The 18580-nt window shown below is 37.1% G+C and overlaps 1 protein-coding gene across 1 annotated transcript; it reads left to right on the top strand.

The window, feature by feature from the left end:
* The first annotated feature begins 12874 nt into the window (after positions 1-12874).
* Positions 12875-15575, top strand: LOC137711997 (L-ascorbate oxidase-like). Its single transcript, XM_068451153.2, has 5 exons — positions 12875-13390; positions 13560-13652; positions 13788-14006; positions 14107-14295; positions 14397-15575. The coding sequence occupies exons 1-5, from the start codon at positions 12875-12877 to the stop codon at positions 15348-15350; spliced, it is 1971 nt and encodes a 656-aa protein (XP_068307254.2). The 3' UTR covers positions 15351-15575.
* The last annotated feature ends 3005 nt before the right edge of the window (positions 15576-18580 follow it).

Below are 18580 nucleotides of genomic sequence, written 5' to 3'. Positions count from 1 at the left end.
GATAGAAGCCATCGAGCTTATCTCAATTTCATTCTTTTCCTGTTTGGGGGTGGGAAGAAATTTCCATGGTTATCCTTTTTAGGTTGTCAATGACCCACTGGGGATGTGAATGGAAATGGGTGAATGTCACCATAGGTTTCCTGTAGAAACCACCTTGTACATGTGGAGACTATGATGACGTTTTGGTATTTGTTGATTAACTCACTCAGCATATTATCTAACAGTCCGTGAGGACTAATACTTCAGACCGCTTGGCATAATTCTTCATTTTAGACTTCGTTAGACTGACGTCTCGATTAACATCGGTTTCGACCGTAATCCCATATTCACCTCCTGGTACTAGAGGGCATTTGATAGGAGCATATTCATGCGACTTAAATGGCTTGTTCTCGTACATTTACGTTATGTTTCTTTAGTTATTTTAGTTCTTTATGCTTCTTTTGTGTGTTTTCAGGTTCTAAGGGCTTAGGGAGCAAGAAAGTGCATTTTGAGGCTATTTGGAGCATTTTTGGGCATGAATTGGATAGCTTATCCATGGAGCCAAAGTTTGGACGAATTTGAAGGCCTTATTTTCACTTTGGACATAAAACAAAGGGCCTAGCCCATTCTCTCTTAAACCAACCCCAAGGCCATGCAAATCCATATTCAACACCTTAAACTACAACCATGCATCATTACACCACCTTCTCCATCTTTATTCCACATATAATTCACCTTAGCTATCACATTCACACACATGCAATTACAAAACACCATCAAAGCCGTGCTTCCCCTTTTGTTCCCACCAAACACATGCACCCAAACAAAGCCAACCTAGCTAACCCTACATGCATTTTTTTATTCACTCTTCATCATTGCATACATCACCAAACACTTCCTTGTTGCCGTGCCTTTCCCTTCCATTTTCTGCACCTTTCCTCCTTGCAATTCCACATGCTTTCATCATCATAACCCACCTACAATCCACCTAATTCACAAAGCTTTTCCCAACAAACAATTTCACCAAACACATGCACCAAAACCTTCAATGCCGTGGGTTCCCTTGCCTTTCCAGCATTCCCCTTTTGCAAATCCAGCTTTCCACCCACTTTCCTAGCTGTTTTTCACATGCATTGCAGCCACATTCTCACCCATTCTCTCCCTATATAAACCACACACACTTCATTCATTTGTCATTCATTCACTCCCCATTCAATTCACATCTCTCCATTTCTCACACCACAACACAAACACACACCATCTTCACATCCTGAAATTCCCTTCCTTGCCGTGGGTTTCTTTCCATTTTCTATCTTTCCTCATCCATTTCCATAATTCCCCAATCCATTCAACACACCAACAACATCCCTTAGACCTTGTGCCATAATAACGAAGAAGAGAAGAGTGCCTAAACGTTCATACAATTCAAGTTTGAGTTGTTGGAATGTTTAGGTGTTTCTTTGATTTCAAAGTTATGAGGAACTAAACCCCCTTTAGCTAGGGGGTGATTCAAAATACATGTTTATGCTTGCATTATGAATTGATTACTTTTGGTTGGAATTTCATAAGTTGTGGATTCAATTTGTTTAACCGTTTGATTGATAACTTATTTATGAATGTTTATTAAGAATGCGCGCTTAATTTTCATGCATAAATATGACGCTAGAATATAAGTGAATTTCACCTAATCGTAATGAACTTATATTCACAAGTAGTGGAGGTTGCTTATAAACAATCGCGTTAAACGAATTCTTGGCATAAGTTTCATGCGTATTCCATAGTAACGAATGCCTCGTCGATGTTTATGATTTCCGTTGAACTTAATGATCTTTGTTGAATGTCTCTATCATGCGTATTCCATAGTTAGGGACTTTGATTAAGAATAATTTGGTTGTAATGCGTATTCCATTCAATCCAACGAATCTAGGGAAATCTAAAAGTTAATTTAAGCGGACCTAATTAACTTGGAGCATTGAGTTTCATAATTTATCGAAAGACCAACCGAAAATCAATCTTGTATGCAAGTGTAACATGTGTGGAGAAGAACCCCTTAGCTATTCCATCATCCATATTTTCATCACATTCGTCTTTACTATCTGTTTTAAATTATAATCTGTCCGTTTAATTTAATCTCGTCCAACCACAATCACCCCCCTTATTTTGTTAAGTCTTATTCATTTGATTTGTCTTATTTTATGTTTTTGAGTATTTGGAGTCTTTTAAACTTGTTTTGAGTCTTTTAGTTTGTCTTAGTGTTTTAAAAGTTAGTTTTATTTATTTGAGTCAAGTATTTAGCATCCCTAGTTAATCCCCGGTTAGAACGATCCCTACTTACATCATTACTACAATTGTCACAAATAGGGTTTAGTTTGTGTGCGTATAAATCACGCATCAGCATTCTAGTTAACTTTGGGTTCGTGTTTACCCTACAACACTTCGTATCATTTCTAAAGCAGATAGACTATTTAGGAAAACCACTCAAGTTCGAAAGTTTTAGCTGAGACCATTAGTCATTCAATCACCCATTAACACCTTATCGAGTGAATCATTACCACAAGTGATTGAATCTCCCTAAGGTTATCGTTGTAACAAGTTGTTGTGAATATTGGAATGGGAAAAAGTCTAAGTTCCTGCCTGTCAAATTACTTTAGACTACCAATCAAGTCGATTTCGCATTCAACCATCTCGACTTGCCACCACATAATCAAGTTAGGTACTCACATGTGTTCTTGCATCAAAGTTACACATTTAATCCAGTTATTTTGTACTCTAGATTTGATGGACTTATTTTGACCCTTAAATTCTTGAGTGTTCTTTTAGGCTTCTCGGCATAGCCTTTCACTAAATTCAAGAGAATTTTTTCAATAAATTAGCTCGCTTAGGCTTTGTGAATCACATTGTTCGGTTCTAGGGTGTGCCATCACTATTATACATCATCATGATGCATGTTTCACTTCCAAGTATTGTGAAACCTTCTTGAAGACTATAGGTAGTAAGTTGTTGTCCTGTACCACATTTCATTCTCAAACGGTTGGCTAGTTTGAACGAACTATTCAGACCTTGGAGGACGTGTTGTGTTCATCTGTTTTGTGGTTTCAGCATGATTAGAAATTGCACCGATTTCTATTGGAGTTGTTTACAACATTTATTATTTTCAATTTAGGTATGGCACTATTTGAGACATGGTATAAGAGATTCTATGGGCAACACTTGTTAGACAGAAGAGTATTGCGAACTGGTATTCAAAGGATCAAAATTACGTTACGGGAAATTGTGTGCTTCAGATGATGTAGCCTTGGAGTTAGACAAAATGGTAATTTTGCACCCTTGGGAAGTTATTACTTGTTTATCAAGGCAAAAATGTGTTGTCAATATTGCGGGCTGCAGACAGTAATATCGATGGCTTATTCGATGGGTTCGTTAAGCAAGTGGGCAAGTACACTCATCTGTGATAGTAGTTACTAATTAATTATTGTTTGGGCTTGACCCAAAGACAAACACACCTATTTTTCGGAGTACGTGATGTTACGAATGTTTAGGGGAGATCCATTTTCATTTGCGGTTTTAATTTTCAGTGCAAGCATTTTAACTTACCTTATCATGATTACATATATATATATATACTTCGACATTATGAATGTTAAGGTGAGTCATTTCCATTTTCAGTTTTTTAAATCAGTACAATTTTTCGGCTTCTATGTTTATACATATCTATTTTGACATTATCTTATTACGCATACATATTTTTGACCTTACGTTATTATATATTTTCGACTTTATATTTTTATATAGTTATGATACTACTATTATACGGATGGGGGAAGAAAGTATGAGCTTGGAGGCATAAAAGAGGAATCATTGCAATCCAATTGCGACAGAGTGACATTCTTTTTTATGCAACCGCTCTTACTTGATTTCTTCTTTATATATATTCTTCTTCCTATCTTCGACTATTTATGTATAGCAAGTTATTTCAAATTTTAGGGCCAAAATTTTCTTCACAAGGGTAGATTATAAAGACCCTTCTTGGATTCTTACGAAACACGGAACGTCGAAGGTAATTTTGTAATTTCACTTTAGTTAGGATATTTATTTTAAATTTTGTCTTTGGTGGATCTTATTGGTGTGCCAGTAGGGCCCACCCATATTTTTGGTCTCCCAGCCCTCTTCTTTTCTTCTCACTCCCTGTGACTTTCTTCCCTTAGGTCTTTCTCATCTCTCCTTCTGTTAACTCTCTCTCTCACTCACCTTCCCTCCCTCTCCGAGAACCACCACAACTTACCATTCTAGCAAGCACCTTAGCCAACCACCACCACCTTAAGGCCTTCCAGTCATGATCTTGAACCCAGGCCAAGGCCATAGCACTCGATAGTGGCTGCCACTATTCACATTTCATCCCCGACAGATTTCAGCGAGTTCTCATCATTTTTCACATTGGTAAGTCTTGAAAACCATCTAGATCTTTGTAGATCGTGTTTATGAGTGAGTTTGGGACCTTTTTGAGTTTTCGTTTTTGTTGGACATAGAACCAGCTCGGGGGTAATGAACCCAGATGCTGGCAAGGGATACCATGACTTGCAGACCATTTTTCAACCAATTATGGCCACGACAAATCTCCAAATTGGTGCAAACCTCTTCTTCTCATTCTAAGCTTCATTTTCATAGCTAAAACATAGAAAATGGTGAAGAAATGAGCTCGAACAGAGCTCTAAAACCTTTGCCTAGATTTTGGACGACCCACAGCCTGAAAACTAGGTCGACTCGACCCGCAATCCAAAACCTAGCAACCGGCCCAACCCAACAACCCAAAACCCAGATCCTACCCGACCCGGACCTGATTCCCAGATTTTGATGGTCAACGCGTGGGTCGCGTGTGGAGGGCTGTCATGGCTAGCACATGGAGCACACATGCCTCCGTTGAAGGTACTATGCTCCGCAGCCGTCCACGGTGGTACCAGCGACTTTCCAACCAACTTTTCTAACAACACATCTCAGCACTTGGCGGCACATGCTATGGCGTGTGGCCTCTCGGGCCGCCGCCCTGTGGTGGCGTATGGGGGAACCCACCTCTTAGGTTTTTTGACATCCTGAATTATGGCGTCTATTTTCCCAAATTCAATCGTTTTAGTAAAGTTTTATTAATTGGTCCCTTTATGTGCTTAGGTTTGTTTGTTGGGACGACCCCATCCTCTCTAGTTTGCTTGGCTCTTCGACGACGGAGTATCCGTGAGTGGACCCCTTCCAAAATGCATGATTTAATTACTAGAAATGCATACATGAAAAACATGATTTTTATGACTACGTTTTATGAAATGTTGATGAGTAAATCAAATGTACGCTTCTTGAAATATCATGCTTTATTGAATTTATGATTTTATGCTTACTTAGTGGATATTAATTTATATATGCCTTCGGGCGGGTGATGTAGGGCCTTCGGACGAATGATACTTATATATGCCTTCAGGGAAGCGATGTAGGGCCTACAAGCAGAATATTTATATATGCCTTCGTGCGGGTGATGTAGGGCCTATGGGTGGAAGATTTACATATGCCTTCGAGCGGGTGATGTAGGGCCTTCGGCTGGAAGATTTATATATGCACGACAAATCACTCGGTCCATAAGATTTACTTTCCTAGAAGAGGAAGGTTATGACACATAATGAATCCATACTTGATCCTTGTCTCAAATCATTTCCATCTCATGAGATTAATTCGGATTACTCCCGAGACTTAAAGTTCTTAGTTCAGTATACTAATTTGGATGAGATAATGGAATTGGAATGAGATTATCATCTCATTTGTATGGTAGCTACCGACTTAAATAAAAAGTGACGATATCAAATCATCACCGTTGATTAGTGACAACGTAGAACTGATTGGATAACCAAAATTACAATCTAGGTTAAGCCAAAGTGTGTTTGGACCCATAGTTCCTATACTAACCAAGGTAACCCTGTTGTGTTACGTAATGAGATGAATTAAATATTGCAATATAATGCACGCCTTATGGCGCAAGGTTTCTCTCAAGCGTTTTATGATTAATTGCAGCATTATGAAGTGTGGTTAGTGTTTCTCCATAAGGATATTGATACAGAGATCTACATGTAAGTTCTTGAAGAATTACATGGACTGGTTCAAATAGTTCCAAACGACAGAACACCTTCTCAACTCGTTTGAGGTGTTCACTTACGAATTGAAGCAATCCGACGGATGTGGTATACCCGTCTGAGTGATTATTTGATCAGTTAGGGATATAAATTATGCCCTTGTGTGTTAAACTATGAAGTCTTATTCTAAATTGTTAGAGTTATAGTTTATGTCAAATGATATAAATCTCACAAAGACTCTAGAAGAGCTTGCCTTGCACCTGAAGACGGAATTTGAGATGAAGGATCTTGGGAAAACTTGTTTATGCCTTGACCTAAATTTCAAGTTTTGTTCTTACGGTACTTTGATCTACTAGTCGAACTACACCTCGAAGGTGTTACCTTTTAAGTATACATATGATCTTCATACGCTATATGCAAATGAGCTTGAAGAGGTTAAGGAATCCGAAGTTCCATATTTGAGTTCGACTCTGCGCTTTGTTGTACTTAGCTCATTGTATTAGATAGGACATCTCCTTCGATGTTGATCTATTAGTAAAGATGCAGCATCATGCCTACACGCATCCATTGAATTGGTATTAAAACGTTTCTGACTACTCCGAAGGTACTATGGATTTCGGCTAATTACAATGCATCCCAAGCGGATCTGAACCCCTTGATCTTGGGAATGATGATTACCTTGTTTATTATGTTAACGATAGTTACTTATCAAACCAGCACAAAACACATCATCAAATGGTTATGTCTTTACTATGAGGGATATTGCAATATCTTGGAGGTCCATGATGTGACCTTCGTTACGAAATCTTCGAACCGTTCCAAGACTCACCTCACTTCACTTCGCCACATGTGAGACATGGTTGAGAGCTCTTGTTGAGCATATTCGAAGTACTTGCTATTTTCATCCATTATTGAGTCCCGACGACAATCCATGAACATTATGCCACATGTATCCATTTGACCAAGACATGATACATCAACGAAGTCAACGCCAAGACATATTGCATCTACATCACATCAGCAAAGCATCAAGAGATTGAAGTTATGCAAGCTGATCCCAAACAACCTTGCCAACCTTTACATGATGTCAGTGCTGAAGTCAACCTTCTAAAAGCTTGTTCGAGAAATTGTTATGCTTAACTATTCATATGTAATGCTTATAGTTCTCATTTGGAAGTTCTGTCAAATTCAAGGGGAGTATCCAGAAGTATACTCACTTGATCTTAATGTACTTTTTCCCTTATACTTAGGAGCATTTTTCCCACTGGGTTTTTGCTACCAAACTAGGTTTTGACAAGGCACCCATCCAGGGCTTGTCATACCCTTGAGAGCTATTCTACTTATGTCCAGAAGATGTATAGTTTTGACTTAATGCAACTTCACACTTTTCTCCTTAGTCTATGGGTTTTTATCCCACCTTGGGTTTTACCATAGCGAGGCTTTGTGAGTTTTACCTTTTATGCATTCTTCAGTTGATTTAAGACTCGCATTCGCTCATTGTGCTGACGACTTCATCAACTGTACTTACTTCGTCATTGAAGACCTGATGCGCTATTTAGTTGAGTATTTACACACTCAAGGGGGAGTGTTGCAGTCCTATTAGATTAAGGATGTGATTGTGTAAATCATAACATATCTAGGATATCCTTATGGGATTCTATCATATCTCTTAGACTAGATATTATCCTATTAGAGTTGTAATCCTACTAGGGTAAGGAATTTACCTTCCCTACTACTATAAATAAAGACACAATGGGGTGATATAACACACACCCCACAATTACACATCTCTCTCTTTCTCTCTACTGTTCCACACCCCCTCTCTCTCTAGCCTCCATAATTGTTCAGTAAATTACGCCTACAACATAAACAACAAAAACTATTGCTTCTAGTTAAATTTCTTGATGATTTAACCAAATTCTGTAAAAATATATGCTTATGTAAAAATATATATATATATATATATATATATGAATATACCACCTTAATAATTTGTGTGCTCCCAATTTTTAAGACCTTGGACGATCGCCCAGCTTGCCCTAGGCCAGGGTCGGCACTGGATTGAAGGAGTCCATATGGAGTATGTGTGTGAAATCCATTAAAAATACTATGAAAATTTTATTTGAAACCTTGTAATCTCGTTCTACACCCAACGTAAATTTTTAATTTGCAATGTCTTTATTACCTTTTTGTACAATTACCATCAAGTACAAGATGAAACCAACAATAAAAAATGTTTATCAATAAACCCACACCCAACAAGATGATTAACAATGAAAAGTATTTATCCATAAGCCCATACCCAATAATCAAACCTAACTATCATGTAGTCTTTCTTCTATGTTCTATTCTAACAAAAATCATAAGATGCTTTCTTAGAGAAAAACAAGCTCTTCTTGACGGATGGATGCTAATTTTGAAGTTTTGGATCCTCCAATTAAGGTATGAGCCACTTAATACTACGATCTAGTAGCATTTCTATTCACTTGTAAGTGAGAAGTCTTGGATTCGATTTTCACCAAAGACAAATTTGAACCATATTATTGCTAGCCCATTGTGAGCCTAATCCCACCCACTCCCCCTTAGTGTAGATTAAATCGTTTGTGAATTGATTCATGCAATTGATTCATGCAAGTTTTTCATTGTTTGGTTTCAATTACTTTATGAACCCTAAGAAAAAATGTAGCCAATGTCTAAGAAGCTCTCTTGCACATGCTTCAGTCAATGTTCCATCGCTTAGTGTTAAAAGCTTTCACTTTAGGAATTTAGTTTGTCCTATTATTTGTATTATCTCTCTAATAAGAGTAGAATTTATCAACACATGTGGGTCCCAACTCTATTAGAAAGATAGTATAAATAATGGTGCAAATAGTTTGTCAATTCATTAAAAAGTAAAATGACGGGTGAGAACTAATTTGATGAGGTAATGCTAGGGAGACTAAATTTGCAAACTAAATTATGTGTCACTGATGGAACTAAACACGTATATCAACGCTTAAGTAATAATTCAATTATCAATTTTCATATCATTTAGTTTACAAAATTTAGTCTCCTTAGCATTCCTCGTATAATTTCACCAATAAAAAATAAGAACGCTAACCAACACTTAAATAATAATCAAATCATTAGCTTCCATGTCATTTAGTTCACAACATTTAGTCTCCCTAACATTACCCATTTGAAAAAAATTACAAATCAATGACATACTCAACCAGGTCTCCTTCAACAACTACACATCGGCACCTACCAACTCTAAGCCCAACCACACCCCCTCCCTTGACTCTATTGCCCATCACTTCCGTTCCCCAAGCACCCTAAATTTCCCCGATTCTCCTCCCCTTCAAGCCCAACACTTAATACTGATGGGGACATCAATGTCAATCATTGAAGTTCTGGGAAATTGGGTTCCCTTAAAGCATCTCCAAAGGAAATGTCAAAATCCTAGGCGGAATGCCACTGTGCATATTTGAGATCAAAACTCTCTCCAACCGAAGTGTTATTTACTTACTGGATTTGAAGGCTTAGAGCATCTCCAAAAGAAATGTCAAATTCAAAACATCAAATTTTAATTTAATGGCTAACTTGGCAAAATTTAGCCAAAATTTATTGATTCATTTATATATATTTTTTTTAACAAAAATAATAAAAGTTGGGTTGTTATTGGTTTAAAAATAATAAAATATTCTTAAATATGCTAACATTTAAGGTAAGGTAAGTAGAATGCATTTGGAAATAGCAAAAATCATATTTAAAGGCAGCTTCAAATTTGACATCTCTTTGTCCATGTCAGCTTAGTCTTCTTTTTCATGTCAACTTTGACATCTCGGTTAGAGTAAGTGATATGTCATTTGTTACTGTTATATGTATATGTGGCATTTTTGACATCTCATTTGGTGATGGTCTTAGACCATCTCCAAAGGAGATGGATATGTCGAATTTTGAACATAAAATTTAAATTTTGACAGCTTATGTGACACTTTGACATCTTTTAAAGTTTTCTTCTCTAACCAATATGTCAAATTAAATTATTATTTTATTATTTTATAAAAGAAATTATTAAACTAATTAAAATTTAATAAAGGACAATTAAAGTTTAATCAGTAATCTATTCACCTTCCTTAATTGAAAAGAAGAAAAAAGTAGGATAATTGCATCGGTCAACTCAACATTAATTATAATAAATGGTTAAACTAATTAAAAATTAATAAAATACATTTAATAATTAATAAAAAAAATATTTGAAGCTACTATCAAATTTGACAACAACCTTTTGTGCTGCCAATCCATGTCATTGCTACATAGGTTTTGATACTTCAGTTGGAGAATATTAGTGTGGTCTTTTTTTTACTATTATAGTTGATGTATACATTTTGGCATCAATGTAAAATTTATTTTTAATTCATTTTAATGGTGGGTTCCTTAATCTACTAACATTTCAACCACTAAAACTTTTGTTTCAACATTTTTTTAATAATTACAACCATTTAAAGTTCTATTTAAATAATAAAATAACATTTGACAGTTCGGTTGGAAAAGTACAAAATTTGACATAAGACTTTAGATTGCCACATCAACTATATATTGTAATTTGACTCTTATAATTTAACATCTTATTTGAAGATGGGGTTAGACCATCTCCAAAGGAGATTTCAAATTTTGAACCTAAAATTTAAATTTGACAGCTTATGTGGCATTTTGACATATTTTCATATTTTTCTCTCCACCCGATATGTCAAATTAAACTATTATTTTATTACATTTTTTTTTTCTTAATTTCTGTCTTATACTTTAAATTTTACATATAAATAATTCATAATAAAAGTCATATTAATTTCTGAGCCTTCAAAGCATCAGCGTCGAACCGTAATTCGAACCCCCCACCTTTCATGGTGTTTAAGTTAAGCTCCATGGCGGGTGGGTCTTCTTCGTTGAGAATCTGGGTGGGGAGCCAAAACGCATGGTCGTCTAACGTATCAGCCATCTGGGTAATCCTTGAAATAGTTGAGAAGAGCATAGAGAGAGAGAGAGAGAGAGAGCAGAGAGATAGAGTGAAGTGGAGAAAATAGTTGAGATAGTGGGGTTTGATGGGTTTGAGATATGGGGGTTTTGCTGCTTGGTGAAGGTGGGGTTTTGCTACTTGGTGAAGGTATAATAATGGCGAAGCCAGCTGGGTTTGATGGTCCTACAGAAAGACTTAAAGGGACCCAGCAGATATAGAGAAGCAGAGGTTAGTGAGAAGGAGAAAACAGAGGAGGAAGATATCTCTGGGACGATGACAGGCTTTATTGAAAGTTGAGAGGAAGCCCCTAATAAATGACATTAAAGTATTAATAAAAGAAGTTTAATAATTAGTAAAAAAAAAATTTGAAGCTGCTGTCAAATTTGACAGCAAGTCTTTTTGTTGTCATTTCATGTCATGGCACAGAGAATTTGGCATTTCGGTTGGAAACAATTAGTGGCTGTCTTTTTTTACTGTTATAGCTTTTGTGAACAATTTGATATCTCATTTGAAGATGCTCTTATAATTTATTTTTCGTCTTTAAATCTCTTTACTGTTGTAAAATCAACGGTGTGTGTGCAGTGGAATAAATAAAACAAGACACAAAATTTACGAGGTTCCTCTACAGTCAGTGTGATTGGAGTACGTTATCGGGCAGCAGCGATGCTTTCATTATAATTTGGAATAACAAGAGTACAAAGATAACTCTATGTATTCTCTCCTCTCCTCTTCCTCTCTTTTTTTTCTTTGCTCTCTATTGAAAGCATACGGAGTGCTCTATTTATAGAGCAACTCCAAGCGCACATCTTTGACAATATAATCTTTCTTCATCTCCCAAATCAAGATTAATTTTATGGGCATTAAAAATCTACCCAATGTCTTCAGTTTCTATGTGGGCATTCATTTCCCACTATTATTTCAACATTTACCCAATTCGTTCCAAACTTTGGTTTTTTCTTTTGAATTCTAATTTTTTTATTTTGTCTTTTTTTTTTTTTTATTTATTTATTTTTTGTTGTTGTATTTCCCCATGTAAAGATACGGGATTTTGTCAAAAAGAAGATACTTCCTCTTTGAGGACAAATCTGATCAAATGCGTTTGCATCATTATGGTCAATATAGAAATTGTCACCTCATTCTTGTATTGTAAGCAATTTCATTTGTTTTTGCTTATCATATACATCCAGTTAAAAATTATAAACAATATCGTATACAAATGCAACACAAACTCTGTCGAAAAGGAAAAGTTCAACGTGGAGAATATTAAATGATTTGACCAATTAGAAATTGGAGGCTATGTAACTATGATACAATGTTGTACGTACGTTAGTCTAAAATTTGAATTAGATATTTAGTCTTCCTAGCTTACTCTTTCAACATTCTCTAAAGAAGAGGAAGACTGAACTTATAACATTCAATGATTAGCACAACTATTATATACTACTATACATTGTACACACAATTTTCTTAGAAACTGAGACGAAGAATTATATACATATAGAGGGGAAGGGACTCGGAAGGGACTCTATCACGTCTTTTACACTGGATTAGAAATGAGTTTGATTCTTATTTTTTAGTTTAATATATTGAATTTATAAGTTTAGTTTCTACACAAATGACTCACGGTGATTTCAATGTAACAATAGTGTAATCACTCATAAAACAAAAAGAAAAGAGTAGTTGAAAAATTAAAGTCAAGGAGAAGATCAAGGACTACAAAATTTCCTACCTTCCACGCTGTTTCCAATATGAAGAACATGTCAAACTGTTAGTAGATAGAACTCGATATATGAATTATTTAAGGACAGAGAGAGAGAGAGAGAGAGAGAGAGAAAGGAAGATGCCCAGTAATTTAATTTGTTCACCCGAGTTTGATTATGTCTTATTTAGCACATTTGACCAAAAAAAGCTCAGAAACTATATAACGAAGCTGAAGCGGAAAGCAATCAAACAAAACCAACATTTCATCAACTTCAAAAATTTAGTCTGCAGTTCCAAGACAGAAATGGCTGAGCATTTACAGAGAAATCACGGTGTCGTTTTTAAATCGGCGGTGGCTCTGTTGGTATGTGTTCTGTGCTTGATTATTGAGGTTCCAGTTGTGGAGGGTAGAATTAGGCATTACAAATGGGAGCTCAAGTACGAGTACAAGTCCCCTGACTGCTTCAAGAAACTGGTTATAACCGTCAATGGATTAAGTCCTGGACCGACCATACGTGCCCAGCAGGGCGACACAATCATCGTTGAGGTTACTAACAGTCTCGGGACAGAAAATACCGCCATACACTGGCATGGAATCCGGCAGGTACGTACCTAGCTAGCACACACACAATCATCGGTTTTGTTTGATTTTTCGTGTCTAGGTGTTAATTCCTTTGCTTCTCCGTAAGTTTCTCTCGTGACGTCGAGGTGTCGTTTGAAAGAAATAGAAAACAACGTGACTGGTTTGTGTATATTTGTGTTTTATGTTGCAGATTGGAACACCGTGGTATGATGGATCCGAAGGGGTGACTCAGTGTCCAATACTGCCTGGAGATACCTTCAAATATCAGTTTGTGGTTGATAGGGTAAATAAAAGTTAATTATATTATATATTATCCATAGACTGTTGCTTCTTGTTCTTGAATTGGATTAAATATTATACTTGAATATAATAATGACTGATTCACATATATAACTAATAAATTTCAATTAATTTGCAGCCTGGGACATACCTGTACCATGCCCATTACGGAATGCAAAGAGAAGCTGGAATATACGGTTCAATCCGCGTAGCACTTCGAGATGGAGAATCCGAGCCCTTTGCTTACGATTATGATCGAAGCATCATACTCAACGACTGGTACCACAAAAGCACTTACGAACATGCCGTTGGGCTGTCCGCGCCCAATTCTAAGTTTGCCTTTGTTGGGGAACCTCAGGTAATTACGTTACTGCATTCCTCTACAACCATATACATTCACTTTTATTTTGGTAACAAACGCTAATGATTTTTCCTTTTCGATCTGTATAAAATTTCAGTCGCTTCTGATACAAGGTAAAGGAAGATTCAACTGCTCTTCCCTGACCACTCCAAGCTTGGATCCCAGTGTTTGTAACGCAAGCAACCCCGAATGCTCTCCTTATGCAATGACAATGGTCCCCGGCAAAACTTACCGACTCAGAATTGCTAGCTTGACTGCTCTATCAGCCCTCAGTTTCGAAATAGAGGTAGTTTAATCAACCTTGATACATATAAGTACGTGAATTAATTGTGGCCTTAATTACTAGCATGTCCTAAATTAACTTTAATTCTCGTCTCCATAATGCAGGGCCATAACATGACGGTGGTGGAAGCGGACGGGCATAACGTTGAGCCATTTGTCGTAAAGAACCTCTTCTTATATTCCGGTGAGACATACTCTGTGCTAGTAAAAGCAGACCAAGACCCTTCAAGAAACTATTGGATCACAACCAATGTGGTTAGCCGCAATGCCACCACGCCACCAGGTTTGGGCATTTTCAATTACTATCCAAACCATCCTCGGAGGTCTCCTCCATCCGTGCCACCAGCAGGCCCTGCTTGGAATAACGTTCGCGCTCGACTGGATCAAAGTCTTGCCATTAAGGCACGCCAAGGCTTCATCCACACGCCTCCTGCAACTTCAGACAGAGTGATTGTGCTTCTCAACACACAAAACACCGTAAACGGCGTTGTCCGGTGGTCGGTGAACAATGTGTCCTTCAATCACCCTCACACGCCTTATCTGATTGCCCTCAAAGAGAATTTAACCGACGCATTTGATCAAACACCTCCACCCGATGGGTATGACTTTGTAAATTACGACATTTACAAAGTACAAAACAACACAAATGGAACCACAAGCAATGGAATTTACAGGCTCAAGTTCAATACAACAGTGGACATAATACTGCAAAATGCAAACACCAGGAACCCAAACAACAGCGAGACGCATCCATGGCATCTTCACGGGCACGATTTTTGGGTGCTCGGACACGGAGAGGGAAAGTTTGACATGTTCAATGACCCAAAAAAGTACAATTTGGTGAATCCAATCATGAAGAACACGGTGCCGGTTCATCTTTACGGATGGACAGCATTGAGGTTCAAGGCAGACAATCCAGGGGCGTGGGCGTTTCATTGCCACATAGAGTCTCATTTCTACATGGGAATGGGTGTGGTGTTTGAATCAGGCATCGATAAGGTGGGAAAACTGCCTTCCTCCATTATGGGCTGTGGTGAAACCAGAGGAGTCCGGCCATAGTCATTAGAACATTTGATTTGGGTGATCCGGTAAATATCACAAACAAAGAGGTTATAAGGAAAGGGGGAGATAATTAAGAAACAAATATACATTTTTATTGTAAAAATCCAGCTTAGGGATGAAATGTCCCAAAATTTTCAACTGTATTGTATTTGTACCTATATGTAAATCTTTACAGCTTGTTTTGAAAGGAAATGATTTCTGAACTACTTTTAGTTCACTTCCCGCAAAGTATTTTTTTTGTTTTTGTTTTATCCATTATATTTAACAAATAATGAAAATTAAGGGAAAAAAAACAAAAGGGTGTGTAGAAAGCTTCTTCTTTTGAAAAGTGAATCCATGTTACCTATAACTTGACTTATCAATGTTCACACTTCATTTTTATTAAAGGAAAATTTGACACACCTCAACTTGGATATCTAGGTCGACACCAAAATCAAAGTGTGATGGCCAATATCTGGGAGTGCACATTGCAAATATACCTATATGACAAATTATGTAATCATCAAAGCATAGCAATAGTGGAGTAAAAGTAAGAATATTCTCATCTTGGTAAGATGGATATTACACAACTACCAGAATTAAAACTTCCTACAGTTATTGGCTTGGATGTCAGAACCACCAATGAACCCTTGCCGACCATATAAATCCAGCTACGAACTCTTAGAGGGATGCAAAACAGAAAGTGTGAGTGGGCAAAAATAAGGGTTTAATAAAACCTTGTTTTTCTTAACACAATATCTCTTCGCTGTAAAACCCACATAGTTTCCAAAATCATAATACATATAAGTATAAAAATCAAATACCGTATAAAACAATTAACTCCAAGTATACGGTAAACCACAATACCTCAGTAATATAAAATAATATGCTCGGCTCATGTCATACTGTGTAATAGTATGAAAATCAATTATTGTAAAATTTCAATTTTTAAATGTATAGTAAACCATAACATCTCAACTATATAAAATAGCATGCTCATCACAATTATACAGACACACAACGCGATGCAGAATGTAGCTACATGGATCAAGCTAGGTTTAATAATCTACGGTTAAGTATTACATACATATAAAGTTGGCACTAAGCACATCACATATGAGTCCTAGTTGCCTATTGCAAACTAGTATAGGCTAGCACCTTCAATGATCCATAATGAGCGTAACGATGCAATATAAACATACACGTGAAGCTAGCCTTGGCTCGGACAAGTACTATAATCACCGGTGTAAGCATGAATGATGACCATATAAAAATATGTATAACCATGCTATAATAGTCCCATAAATCTCAACAGCCTCAATAAATACTTATAATCATAAGTAAAAGTGTGGCATGGTATAAAAGCATTCGTCAAAACTAATCAGTGGAAACTATATATTGTCTTCGGAGTCTTCTTCTTATAGACTTAGAAAAGGAGACTTGAATGATTGAGTTCTATACTGTTGAAGCACGAGATGGAAGATGACTTGTTTTTACTGTTGATGAATAGTGAACTTGTCGGAATAATTGTTGCTTTTACTGTAGAACGTGCTGAGTGATTCCTGTTGACTTATTGATTCCTTGCTTTTACTATGCGAATAATGTCTGAATGCTTCATATGGTGTCTTGAAATGATGATTGAATTCTTCACATGGTAACTGGCTGCGTTCACATGGCTTGACTTGTTGATTCGAATAGCTTTATTAGTCAACAATCCAACTCATAAACAGAGTCATCTAGTTTGCAGATAAATTCTTAGATGAAATCATTGACAAAACTCAACTCCAGAGAGTTCTAGGATCATTAAATTATGTTGCAGAATTCTACCCAAAATTGAGAGAACAATGCAAACCATTATTTGACAGGCTCAAGACTAATCCCCCATCTTGGTCTCCTACTCATACTTCCATAGTCAAACAAATCAAGTCTCATGACATTACCCTGTCTTGGTATTCCTACAGTCAATTCATTCAAAATTGTTGGATCCCTCTGAAATTGGTTACAGAGGTATTCTTAAACAATCAACTCATCTCGGTTCTCCTGAACAAATTGTTCGTTTCCATTCAAGAGTCTGGAATTCAGCTTAAAGTAATTATAGTACTATTAAAAAGGAAACATTATCTATAGTACTATACATATCAAAATTTCAAGATTATTATTGGTAACATAACTATTAGCAACCATAGATACATGTTGTAATTTGTTTTGAATTTCTTGTTCGGATAAACCATCTATATTCCATTCATAGAGTTTATTTGCCGACATTGATCAAAATTGACTTTAGAAATTTCTTTCTTCAAATTGAATATCCAGAGGTGTTGGCCTTGGATACCAATTCTTGGTAAGACTGGTTGGATTTTGTGGATGCAAATTTTCACCTTTTCCTTCTTTGACAAAATTGCACCTACAAAACAATCAACACCTTTGATCAAGGCCAAGAGCCTCACGCGCCTACGATGAATTTGGGGGGGGGGGGGGGGCGCTTTTGGCTGAAGAACTTAGTTCAGTCGCCGATCCAAAAATCAATTTGGTCAGTCAGCCTGAGCTAGAGACAATTCGGTGACTTGGAGCCAAGTCTGTTCAACTGATTTAGGACCTAAGATCCGGTCGGCCATGAGCTGAAGTGCGGAGCCAGGTCAGCCTGCTTGTCCTTGGGCTTTTGCTGTGTATGTTGGGTTGGCATGACTTTGGGCCTGTAAGGCCTGGACGTTTTGGTTTATAGGCCTGCTAACGCATAAGTTGTCTGGGCTTGGGGTTTCTGGGCTGGAACAATAGCTTAGGCTACTAGTGCTTAGGCCTCTTGGCCTTGGTTTAGTGCTGTGCCATTTTTGGAGTGGGCCTCAACCTAGGCTACTGGTGCATTGGTCCTGGCCATTAGCTACTAGGTGGCGGCCACAACAGTGGTGGTACTCTGTGGCGGCAGGGTTCCTTTTGCCGTCACGTTAAGCCTTGAAGAACGTTAGCACGGGCCACATCTTCATCTCTATCCTCTGGTTCGCATCCTTCGAACTAGGGTCTTCTGTTCGTTGTAGTTATAGGAAACATTCAATGATAATACATGTGAAAAATCAAATGTAATAGAAAAATCTGAAAGCAAATTCGAGAGTCTTCTTCGAGTGTACTAAATCAGGGTCTCAATGAAAACACCAATTTATGTTAGAAAAAATCTACCGTCTTCAGTCTTAATGAATTTGTACCTATAAAACAATAAACACATTTGACTAAGGACCAAAGCCACATGCGCCCAC

The sequence above is a fragment of the Pyrus communis genome, chromosome 15 (genome assembly GCF_041283825.1).
Source record: "Pyrus communis isolate YQ-2024b chromosome 15, ASM4128382v1, whole genome shotgun sequence".
NCBI lineage: Eukaryota > Viridiplantae > Streptophyta > Magnoliopsida > Rosales > Rosaceae > Pyrus > Pyrus communis.
This window is presented reverse-complemented; position numbering and strand designations above follow the sequence as displayed.